We start from the raw sequence: 12038 nt of genomic DNA, 5'->3' as shown, positions 1-12038 counted from the left end.
CACCACCATCACCAGCACCACCACCACCATCACCACCATCACCATCACCACCATCACCATCACCACCACCACCATCACCACCACCACCACCACCACCATCACCACCACCACCACCATCACCACCATCACCACCATCACCACCACCACCATCACCACCATCACCACCATCACCATCACCACCATCACCATCACCACCACCATCATCACCATCACCACCATCACCATCACCACCACCATCACCACCATCACCACCATCACCACCACCATCACCACCATCACCACCACCACCATCACCACCATCACCACCATCACCACCACCATCACCACCATCACCACCACCATCACCACCACCATCACCACCACCATCACCACCATCACCATCACCACTCCCCATGGCTTTGTCCCCGTCACGTGCTCGATGATGGACAGCGACACGTGGGGACTTCCCAGAGCCCCCCCACAGCCCCCCCCACAGCCCCTCCCCTCACCCCTCAGAGCCCCTCCCCTCACCCCCCCCAACCCCCCTCTCTTCACCCACCCACAGAGCCCCTCACCCCCCACAGCCCCTCCCCCTCATCCCCCGCTCCCCCCTCCCCTCAGCCAGATCCATGCCCTTACACGATTCCAGGTCACGGCCCTGTCGTGACGCTGAGTCGATGTCTGGGAATCGATTCGGTGGTGGTGGGTGAGTTTGGAGATAGCCCTCCCCCTCACCACCACCACCACCACCACAATCTCCACCACCACCACCACCTCTACCTACCAACACCACCAACAACACCACCAACACCACCACCACCAACACCACCAACACCAACACCATCACCAACTCCACCACCACAATCTCCACCACCACCACCACCACCTCAACCTACCAACACCACCACTACCACCACCACCACATCACCACCACCACCATCACCACCGCTACCACCAACACCTCTACCATCATCACCACCACCAACACCACCACCTCTACCACCAACACCACCACCACCTTTACTTACCAACAGCACCACTACCACCACCACCACCACATCACCACCACCACGACCACCATCACCACCACCACCACCAGCACCAACACCACCACCACCTCTACCATCATCACCACCACCAACACCACCACCAACACCACTTCTACCTACCAACACCACCACTACCACCACCACCAACACCACCAACACCAACACCACCACTACCACTACCACCAACACCACCACCACCAACACCACCAACACCACCACCACCATCACCAACTCCACCACCACCACAATCTCCACCACCACCACCACCTCAACCTACCAACACCACCACTACCACCACCACCACCATCACCACCGCCACCACCAACACCACCACCACCACTACCACCCACACCACCACCACCACTATTACCAACAACCGCTATTCACCACTAAGTGACGTTGACATCACCAGGTTGCCTGTGCCAGGCTGGGTCCACATTGAGGTCACTTAAAGTGTCGAAGGCTCTTGCTGCTGACATGAGGTGACACGGGTTGACTGCTGTGCCAGGCTAGGTGCAGGAGGTCACGAGAGAGACCCAGCAGGTGCCACGGGTCGACTGACTGAGATGACTGAGAGGACTGGCTGATGCACCACCTGTGCCCCCTACTGTGCCTACCTGCTATGCTTTAGCCACCCGGCGCACCGCTCGTTGTTGTGAGCGTCGCTCCTCCGCCCTCCGTTGTTGTTGGAGGGCGACTGCCTCCAACTGCCCAGTAGCAGCGTCCTTCACGAGCCTCCTCCACAGAGGCCGATCTTGACACCGCTGGTACCGGTCATCGGCAAGTCCACTCAGCTCCACGTCCTCCTGTACCACGTCACTCCATCTCTTCTCTAGCCCGTGCCGCGCCCGCTTAGCCCCCTCAATCCGGCCGAACAAAAGCTGTTTAGGCATGCGGTGGCTGGGCATGCGGGCTACATGACCCAGCCATCGCAGCCTTGCCTGCCAGAGGAGCTCACCGATGGGACCTTGCCCAGATCTTTCAAGGATTTGTGAGCTCCTCACACAATCCAGCCTGGTTAAACTCAGGATGGATCGTAGGCAGGCCAGCCTAAATGTTTCTAACCGGCGAAGATGTTCCATTAGGGGGATCCACGTTTCGCAAGCGTAGAGAAGGGAGGGAATGACCGTGGCCGAGAAGACCTGAAGCTTAGTGCGGAGCGACGGACCAGGTAGCTTCCACACAGCGTTTCGCAACCGATGAAAATATATTGCCGCTCGACTGATTCTGTGCGATACCTATGCTGTTAAACTGGAGCCGGTCATAAGCACACTGCCAAGGTATGGGAAACTCTCCGCTCTCTCCACAACCGCTCCATCAGGGGGTGGAGTGTCTGGTGGCACCTCCACCACCACCACCACCACTACCACCTCCACCACCTCCATCACCACCACTACCACCACCACCACTACCACCTCCACTACCTCCATCAGCACCACCACCACCACCTCTGTCCATCTGCAGCCGCATCTGCTGTAGGGTCACCACCAAAGGTAGTCGTTGGTCGGCAGTACCCGTGGTGGTGGTGTGGTGTTGGTTTAAGTGAAGGTGGTTGTGGTGGTAGTGGTGGTGGAGGTGGTGGTGGTGTGGTGGTGAAGGTGGTAGTGTGGTGGTGGTGGTAGTGAAGGTGGTGGTGGTGGTGTGGTGGTGGTGGTGGTGAAGGTGGTGGTGGTAGTGAATGTGGTGGTGGTGGTGGTGGAGGTGGTGGGTCAAAGTGTGACCAAACCCCACCCCTTACGAGCCCTGCTGCACAGCCGTGGAAGAGTAGGCCAAATGCCCTCCTTGAGTGAGTTGGGCTTCTTTATCCCTGCAGGGAATTCCAGGCCTGTGCCTTTGAAATTTGAACGCTGATGCATGCCCGTCAACCCTCTGGAGTGGAGGGCATCTCGAGAAACCTTCAAAAGGTGTCGTCACCCAACGCCTGGACCCAATCAAAACCCTTTTAGGGCGATCCGGTGGCTATAGGAAATGTTGCCTACCTCGCCTGGTGTGCAGGAGGTCGTGGGTTCGATCATGGCAATGGTGAGATGTTGACTACCTCGCCTGGTCTACAGGAGGTCGTGGGTTCGATCATGGCAATGGTGAGATGTTGACTACCTCGCCTGGTCTGCAGGAGGTCGTGGGTTCGATCATGGCAATGGTGAGATGTTGACTACCTCGCCTGGTGTGCAGGAGGTCGTGGGTTCGATCATGGCAATGGTGAGATGTTGACTACCTCGCCTGGTGTGCAGGAGGTCGTGGGTTCGATCATGGCAATGGTGAGATGTTGACTACCTCGCCTGGTCTACAGGAGGTCGTGGGTTCGATCATGGCAATGGTGAGATTTTGACAACCTCGCCTCGTGTGCAGGAGGTCGTGGGTTCGATCCCTACCCTGACGATGCCTGCTGATGCTGCTGTAGATTTAGAATCTGTGTCTCTCTCTCATCATCATCATCATCACGGTGGCTAGGAGATGTTAACTACCTCGCCTGGTATACAGGAGGTCGTGGGTTCGATCCCGACCCTGACGATGCCTGCTGCTGCTGCTGCTCTATATTTGGAGTCTGCGTCTCTCTCATCATCATCATCACGGTGGCTAAGAGATGTTGACTACCTCGCCTGGTGTGCAGGAGGTCGTGGGTTCGATCCCTGCCACTGACGATGCCTGCTGCTGCTGCTGTAGATTTAGATTCTTCGTCTCTTTCTCTCTCTCATCATCATCATCACGGTGGCTAAGAGATGTTGACTACCTCGCCTGGTATACAGGAGGTCGTGGGTTCGATCCCGACCCTGACGATTCTTGCTGCTGCTGCTGTATATTTGGAGTCTGCGTCTCTCTCTCATCATCATCATCACGGTGGCTAGGAGATGTTGACTACCTCGCCTGGTCTGCAGGAGGTCGTGGGTTCGATCATGGCAATGGTGAGATGTTGACTACCTCGCCTGGTGTGCAGGAGCTCGTGGGTTATATCCCGACCCTGACTACGCCTGCTGCTGCTGCTGTAGATTTGGAGTCTGTGTCTCTCTCTCTCTCTCTCATCATCATCATCACGGTGGCTAGGAGATGTTGACTACCTCGCATGGTCTACAGGAGGTCGTGGGTTCGATCCCTGCCACTGACGATGCCTGCTGCTGCTGCTGTAGATTTGGAGTCTGTGTCTCTCTCTCTCTCATCATCATCATCATCACGGTGGTCACTGCGTTAATTTTCGTCCGTGATCCTGCGGGGGATTTCCCCTCCACATTTAGAATGAACATCAAACCCAGTGCCCTCAGGAGCAATCGACTGCCGCTGCTAATGTCCGCACGTGATGATGATGATGATTGTGATAAACCACTTGGAGGAGTTTTTAAAAGGGCCTTATCTTGCTAAAATATATAACAACGTGAACAAAAACAGTTGTTGAGATTCGTCGTTTTAAAATATGTTTTTATTTTAATAATAGGGTGCTTCTAGACAAACATATACAGCGTTTTGGGTAAGCTACGCCACTCCCAAGCCTCGAATAATCTATCAAGACCCCGTCTGGCATTCCCCTTCAACATCCCAACACCCTGACGTGACCCCCACCACCTTGGGAGAGGGAGGGAGGTGGGTGGGTGGGTGAGTGGGTGGGTGAGTGAGTGAGTGGGTGGGTAGGTGAGTGGGTGGGTGGGTGAGTGGGTGGGTGAGTGGGTGGGTGGGTGAGTGGGTGAGTGGGTGGGTGGGTGAGTGGGTGGGTGGGTGGGTGAGTGAGTGAGTGGGTGGGTGGGTGAGTGAGTGGGTGGGTAGGTGAGTGGGTGGGTGGGTAGGTGAGTGGGTGAGTGAGTGGGTGGGTGAGTGAGTGGGTGGGTAAGTGGGTGGGTGGGTGAGTGGTGAGTGGGTGGGTGAGTGGGTGGGTGAGTGGGTGAGTGGGTGGGTGGGTAGGTGAGTGGGTGAGTGAGTGGGTGGGTGAGTGAGTGGGTGGGTAAGTGGGTGGGTGGGTGAGTGGTGAGTGGGTGGGTGAGTGGGTGGGTGAGTGGGTGAGTGGGTGGGTGGGTAGGTGAGTGGGTGGGTGGGTAGGTGAGTGGGTGAGTGAGTGGGTGGGTGAGTGAGTGGGTGGGTAAGTGGGTGGGTGGGTGAGTGGGTGGGTGAGTGGGTGGGTGAGTGGGTGGGTGAGTGGGTGAGTGGGTGGGTGGGTAGGTGAGTGGGTGGGTGGGTAGGTGAGTGGGTGAGTGAGTGGGTGGGTGAGTGAGTGGGTGGGTAAGTGGGTGGGTGGGTGAGTGGTGAGTGGGTGGGTGAGTGGGTGGGTGAGTGGGTGGGTGAGTGGGTGAGTGGGTGAGTGGGTGGGTGAGTGAGTGGGTGAGTGAGTGGGTGAGTGAGTTGGTGAGTGAGTGAGTGGGTGGGTGAGTGAGTGGGTGAGTGGGTGGGTGGGGGAGTGGGTGAGTGGGTGGGTGAGTGAGTGGGTGGGTGGGTGAGTGGGTGGGTGAGTGGGTGGGTGGGTGAGTGAGTGAGTGAGTGGGTGAGTGAGTGAGTGAGTGGGTGAGTGGGTGAATGACTGGGTGAGTGAGTGGGTGAGTGGGTGAGTGAGTGGGTGGGTGGGTGAGTGAGTGGGTGAGTGAGTGAGTGAGTGGGTGAGTGGTTGAATGAGTGGGTGAGTGAGTGGGTGAGTGAGTGGGTGGGTGGGTGAGTGAGTGGGTGAGTGAGCGAGTGGGTGGGTGGGTAAGTGGGTGGGTGAGTGGGTGGGTGGGTGAGTGGTGAGTGAGTGGGTGAGTGAACGAGTGAGTGGGTGGGTGGGTGGGTGAGTGAGTGAGTGGGTGGGTGAGTGGGTGGGTGAGTGGGTGGGTGGGTGGGGGAGTGGGTGAGTGAGCGAGTGAGTGGGTGGGTGAGTGAGTGAGTGGGTGGGTGGGTGGGTGAGTGAGTGGGTGGGTGAGTGGGTGGGTGAGTGAGTGGGTGGGTGAGTGAGTGAGTGAGTGGGTGGGTGGGTGAGTGAGTGGGTGGGTGGGTGAGTGAGTGAGTGGGTGGGTGGGTAAGTGGGTGGGTGAGTGGGTGGGTGGGTGAGTGGTGAGTGAGTGGGTGAGTGAACGAGTGAGTGGGTGGGTAAGTGAGTGGGTGGGTGGGTGGGTGAGCGAGTGGTTGAGTGGGTGAGTGGGTGGGTGGGTGAGTGAGTGGGTGGGTGGGTGAGTGAGTGAGTGGGTGGGTGAGTGTGTGGGTGAGTGGGTGGGTGGGGGAGTGGGTGAGTGAGCGAGTGAGTGGGTGTATGAGTGGGTGAGTGAGTGGGTGGGTGAGTGGGTGGGTGAGTGGGTGAGTGGGTGGGTGAGTGGGTGAGTGAGTGGGTGGGTGGGGGAGTGGGTGGGTGAGTGAGTGGGTGGGTGAATGGGTGGGTGAATGGATGAGTGGGTCGGTGGGTGGGTGAGTGGGTGGGTGGGTGGGTGAGTGAGTGAGTGGGTGATTGAGTGAGTGAGTGAGTGGGTGAGTGGGTGGGTGAGTGAGTGAGTGAGTGGGTGAGTGGGTGGATGAGTGGGTGAGTGAGTGGGTGTGTGAGTGAGTGGGTGAGTGAGTGAGTCAGTGGGTGGGTGGGTGAGTGAGTCAGTGGGTGGGTGTGTGAGCGGGTGGGTCAGTGAGTGAGTAGGTTGGTGGTTGAGTGAGTGGGTGAGTGGGTGAGTGAGTGCGTGAGTTGGTGAGTGAGTGAGTGAGTGCGTGAGTTGGTGAGTGAGTGAGTGGGTGGGTGAGTGAGTGAGAAAGTGGGTGGGTGATTGAGTTGGTGAGTGAGTGAGTGGGGAAGTGAGTGATTGCGTGAGTGAGTGATTGAGTGAGTGGGTGGGTGAGTGAGTGAGTCAGTGAGTGGGTCATTGAGTTAGTGAGTGAGTGGGTGGGTGGGTGAGTGAGTTAGTGAGTGAGTGATTGAGCGGGTCGCTGGCTGGGTGAGTGAGTGGGTGAGTGAGTGAGTGGGTGCGTGAGTGAGTGAGCCAGTGAGTGAGTGGGTGAGTGAGTGGGTGGGTGGGTGAGTGACTGAGTGGGTGGTTGAGTGAGTGGGTGGGTGAGTGAGTGGCTGGGTGAGTGGGTGGGTGGGTGAGTCACCGGGTGGCCGGGTGAGTGAGTGGGTAGGTCAGTGAGGAGTGGGCGAGCGAGTGAGTGGGTGCGTTAGTCAGTACATTGGTGGGTGAGTGAGTGAGTGATTGAGCGGGTGGCTGGCTGGGTGAGTCAGTGGGTGAGTCAGTGAGTGGGTGGGTGGGTGGGTGAGTCACCGGATGGCCGGGTGAGTGAGTGGCTGGGTGAGTGAGTGAGTGGGTGGGTGAGTGAGTAGGTGGGTGAGTGGGTATTTGGGTGAGTGAGTGAGTGGGTGAGTGACTGAGTGGGTGGTTGAGTGAGTGGGTTTCGTGAGTGAGTGACTGGGTGAGTGAGTGGGTGGGTGAGTGGGTGGGTCGGTGAGTGAGTGAGTGGGTGAGTGACTGAGTGGGTGGTTGAGTGAGTGGGTTGGGTGAGTGAGTGGCTGGGTGAGTTTGTGAGTGGGTGGGTGGGTGAGTCACCGGGTGGCCGGGTGAGTGAGTGGGTAGGTCAGTGAGGAGTGGGTGAGCGAGTGAGTGGGTGCGTGAGTCAGTACATTGGTGGGTAAGTGAGTGAGTGATTGAGCGGGTGGCTGGCTGGGTGGGTGAGTGGGTGAGTCAGTGAGTGGGTGGGTGGGTGAGTCACCGGGTGGCCGGGTGAGTGAGTGGGTAGGTCAGTGAGTGAGTGGGTGGGTGAGTGAGTGGGTGGGTGAGTGAGTGGCTGGGTGAGTGAGTGAGTGGGTGGGTGAGTGACTGAGTGGGTGGTTGAGTGAGTGGGTGGGTGAGTGAGTGGCTGGGTGAGTGGGTGGGTGGGTGAGTCACCGGGTGGCCGGGTGAGTGAGTGGGTAGGTCAGTGATGAGTGGGCGAGCGAGTGAGTGGGTGGGTGAGTCAGTACATTGGTGGGTGAGTGAGTGAGTGATTTAGCGGGTGGCTGGCTGGGTGAGTCAGTGGGTGAGTCAGTGAGTGGGTGGGTGGGTGAGTCACCGGGTGGCCGGGTGAGTGAGTGGGTAGGTCAGTGAGGAGTGGGCGAGCGAGTGAGTGGGTGGGTGAGTCAGTACATTGGTGGGTGAGTGAGTGAGTGATTGAACGGGTTGCTGGCTGGGTGAGTGAGTGGGTGAGTCAGTGAGTGGGTGGGTGGGTGAGTGACCGGGTGGCCGGGTGAGTGAGTGGGTAGGTCAGTGATGAGTGGGCGAGCGAGTGAGTGGGTGGGTGAGTCAATATATTGGTGGGTGAGTGAGTGAGTGGGTGAGCGAGTGAGTGGGTGGGTGAGTGGCTGGGTGAGTGGCTGGGTGGGTGAGTCATCGGGTGGCCGGGTTAGTGAGTGGGTAGGTCAGTGATGAGTGGGTGAGCGAGTGAGTGGGTGGGTGAGTCATTACATTGGTGGGTGAGTGAGTGAGTGATTGAGCGGGTAGCTGGCTGGGTGAGTGAGTGGGTGAGTCAGTGAGTGAGTGGGTGGGTGAGTGAGTGGGTGGGTGAGTGGCTGGGTGAGTGAGTGAGTGGGTGAGTGACTGAGTGGGTGGTTGAGTGAGTGGGTGGGTGAGTGAGTGAGTGGGTGGGTGAGTGACTGAGTGGGTGGTTGAGTGAGTGAGTGAGTGATTGAGCGGGTGGCTGGCTGGGTGAGTCATTGTGTGCGTGGGTGGTTTAGGCGGTTGTCAACATTGGGATGTATTTAGAACGCGACACCACGTGACACCTCCCGCCCTATATAGCCCCGGCACCGGTCCGTCACCAACCCACCGCGTCTCACCACCACCAGCACCACCAGCACCACCGCCACGTTATCCTAGCGACGTTGTGGGGCCACGTCCATCCGCCGACGTAGCAACAACGGAGTTCGGATAAGTCCAGCTGAGGGTGAAGCACCAAAGCCGCTTGGATAAATCGATCCGAGAGGAAGGAGCAACGGGCGGAGGGGGCTCGGATACATCTCTCTGCGCAGGCTCGCACGTGGAGAACGACGCAGAGAGAGAGAGACAGAGAGACTGAGAGAGAGAGACAGAGAGAGAGAGACAGAGAGAGAGACAGAGAGAGAGAGACTGAGAGACTGAGACTGAGGATTCTTGCCGGAACGGAGACAGCCCACTGCGGCCAGCCGTCAGTTTTTAAATTTTCTTTTTTTTCTTTTTTAAAACAACCAGAAGTTGAAAGAGCCCCGGCGCCGGTCACGTTTGCTCGTCCGTCGCTGCAATCGAACGAGCGAGCGAACGACCGAACGAGTGAACGACCGAACGAGCGAGCGAGCGACCGAACGAGCAAGCGAGCGATCGAGCGAACGACCGAGCGAACGAACGACTGAACGAACGAGCGGTCGAACGACCGAGCGAACGACCGAGCGAACGAACGAGCGGTCGAAGGACCGAACGAACGACCGAACGAACGAGCGAACGACCGAACAAACGACCGAACGAACGAACGAGCGAGCGAGCGGCCATGAGCTACCACTTCCAGGCTCCCTCCACCGTCTCGTCATACCGCCGGACGTTCGGCGGCTCGGGCGTCATGGCCCAGCCAAAGTCGTTCTCCTCCTCGCGGTTCTCCTCCGAGAAGATCCACTCTAGCTCCAGCCGCGTGCTCAGCTCGGGCGCCCCCAGGGCCTCCTCCTTGTCCTCCTCGTCGGCCGCGGCCGCCGCCGCCGCCTACCTCTCGTCCGGCGGCCTCGGCGGCGGCCTCGGAGGCCTCGGCGGCGGCCTCGGCGGCGGCGGCGGCTACTCGCTGTCGTCTGCCGGCGTCGGGGCCGGGGCCACCGGCGCCGGGGCCGGCGTCGGGGCCACCGGCGTCGGGGCCGGCGTCGGGGCCCGCTTCAGGTACGCCCAGCCGCAGCCGCGGGCCTACGAGACGCTGGACTTCGAGCTGGCGGACGCGGCGAACGCGGAGTGCGCGAAGGCCCGGCGGAGCGAGAAGGCCGAGATGCAGCAGCTGAACGACCGCTTTGCCAGCTACATCGACAAGGTGCGCTCGCTCGAGACGCAGAACCGGGCGCTCGCCGCCGAGGTGAACCGCGCCAAGGGGCAAGGCCCCGCGCGGGTCGCCGACCTCTACGAGGAGGAGATCAGGGAGCTGCGGCTGCAGGTGGACCGCCTGGCGGGCGAGAGGGCCCGGGCCGACGTCGACCGGGACAACCTCGCCGACGAGCTCGCCAAGCTGCGGCAGAGGTGGGGAAGGGGGTGGGGTGGTTGTTGTGGTGGGTGGGTGGTGGTGGAAGTGGAGGTGGAGGTGCAGTGGTGGTGGTGCAGTGGTGGTGGTGGTGGTGCAGTGGTGGTGGTGCAGTGGTGGTGGTGGTGGAGGTGGTAGTGGTGGTGGTGGTTATGGTGGGGTTGGTGGAGGTGGTGGTGGTGCAGTGGTGGTGGTGGTGGAGGAGGTGGCGGTGGTGGTGGTGGTGGTGATGGCGGTGGTGGTGGTGCAGTGGTGGTGGTGGAGGTGGCGGTGGTGGTGGTGGTGGCGGTGGTGGAGGTGGCGGTAAGGTTGGTGGAGTTGGTGATGCAGTGTTGGTCATGGCGGTGGTGGTGGTGGTGATGGCGGTGCAGTGGTGGTGGAGGTGGTGGTGGTGGTCATGGTGGTGGTGGTGGTGATGGCGGTGGTGGTGCAGTGGTGGTGGTGGCGGTGGTGGCGGTGGGGTTGGTGGAGTTGGTGATGCAGTGGTGGTCATGGCTGTGGTGGTGGTGGTGATGGCGGTGCAGTGGTGATGATGGCGGTGGTGGTGGTGATGGCGGTGAGGGTTATGTAGGGGTGGTTTGTGGTGATGGTGGGGCAGGAGAGGAGCGGTGGGTGTAGTGGTTAGCGCTATGCTGCGCTACGAACCCGGTGACCCGAGTTCGATTCCCGCTCACTACCACCAACACCAGCAGGTGACGATTATCTGAACCGGTCATGGGTCTCCCCTAGGTCGACTCAGCCTCAACTGAGTAGCTGGTGTAGCGGTGTGTAGTTAACATCGCCACTGGGGAGACAAAGGCGGCCGGGCGTGGTGCTGGCCACCCACCCCCTCTGTGTGTGCCACAGTGCCGGTAGCCTTCATAGGTTGCTGCTGCTACTCGTTACTAACAGCACTTGCCCCTGCAGTCTGTTAGAGGCTACACGGGGGATCTTTGTCTGTGTCTGTGTGTGAGGTGCTAGCTAACAGCACTTGCCCCATACAGTCTGTTAGAGGCTACACGGGGGATCTTTGTCTGTGTCTGTGTGTGAGGTGCTAGCTAACAGCACTTGCCCCTGCAGCCTGTTAGAGGCTACACGGGGGATCTTTGTCTGTGTCTGTGTGTGAGGTGCTAGCTAACAGCACTTGCCCCTGCAGTCTGTTAGAGGCTACACGGGGGATCTTTGTCTGTGTCTGTGTGTGAGGTGCTAGCTTATAGCACTTGCCCCTGCAGCCTGTTAGAGGCTACACGGGGGACCTTTGTCTGTGTCTGTGTGTGAGGTGCTAGCTAACAGCACTTGCCCCTGCAGCCTGTTAGAGGCTACACGGGGGATCTTTGTCTGTGTCTGTGTGTGAGGTGCTAGCTAACAGCACTTGCCCCTGCAGTCTGTTAGAGGCTACACGGGGGATCTTTGTCTGTGTCTGTGTGTGGGGTGCCAGCTAACAGCACTTGCCCCTGCAGTCTGTTAGAGGCTACACGGGGGACCATTGTCTTTGGTACTGGTGGAGGGTTTCGCAGAGGTTAGCAAAGTGATCGCGCTGGAAATTCCACATTCCCATGACAGTGACCATGCTGCTGCCGCTGCTGCTTCCAGGTTGTGATTAGACGCCTGATCAATGGGGTCATTGATCAGCGGGGTCATTGATCAGCGGGGTCATTGATCAGTGGGGTCATTGATCAGTGGGGTCATTGATCATTGGAGTCGTTGATCAGTGGGGTCATTGATCAGCGGGGTCATTGATCAGTGGGGTCGCTGATCAGCGGGGTCATTGGTCAATGGGGTCATTGATCAGTGGGGTCATTGATCATTGGAGTCGTTGATCAGTGGGGTCATTGATCAGCGGGGTCATTGATCAGTGGGGTCGCTGATCAGCGGGTTCATTGGTCAATG

The 12038-nt window shown here is 59.2% G+C and overlaps 1 protein-coding gene across 1 annotated transcript in view; it reads left to right on the top strand.

Moving 5' to 3' along the window:
• Positions 1 to 8725: 8725 nt before the first annotated feature.
• The window catches only part of LOC142908331 (uncharacterized), a 41339-nt gene continuing 38026 nt past the window's right edge, over positions 8726 to 12038 (top strand). The window contains exon 1 of the mRNA XM_076058877.1: positions 8726 to 10286. Coding sequence (XP_075914992.1) covers positions 9447 to 10286 — 840 coding nt within the window. The 5' untranslated portion in view covers positions 8726 to 9446. The remainder of the gene's footprint in view (positions 10287 to 12038) is intronic.

The sequence above is a fragment of the Petromyzon marinus genome, assembly GCF_048934315.1.
Source record: "Petromyzon marinus isolate PM22_M1 ecotype Great Lakes invasive population chromosome 80 unlocalized genomic scaffold, UKy_Petmar_22M1.pri1.0 chr80_unloc.1, whole genome shotgun sequence".
NCBI classification, from domain to species: domain Eukaryota; kingdom Metazoa; phylum Chordata; class Hyperoartia; order Petromyzontiformes; family Petromyzontidae; genus Petromyzon; species Petromyzon marinus.
The sequence above is the reverse complement of the archived record's forward strand: the minus strand, read 5'-3'. Positions and strand labels throughout refer to the sequence as shown.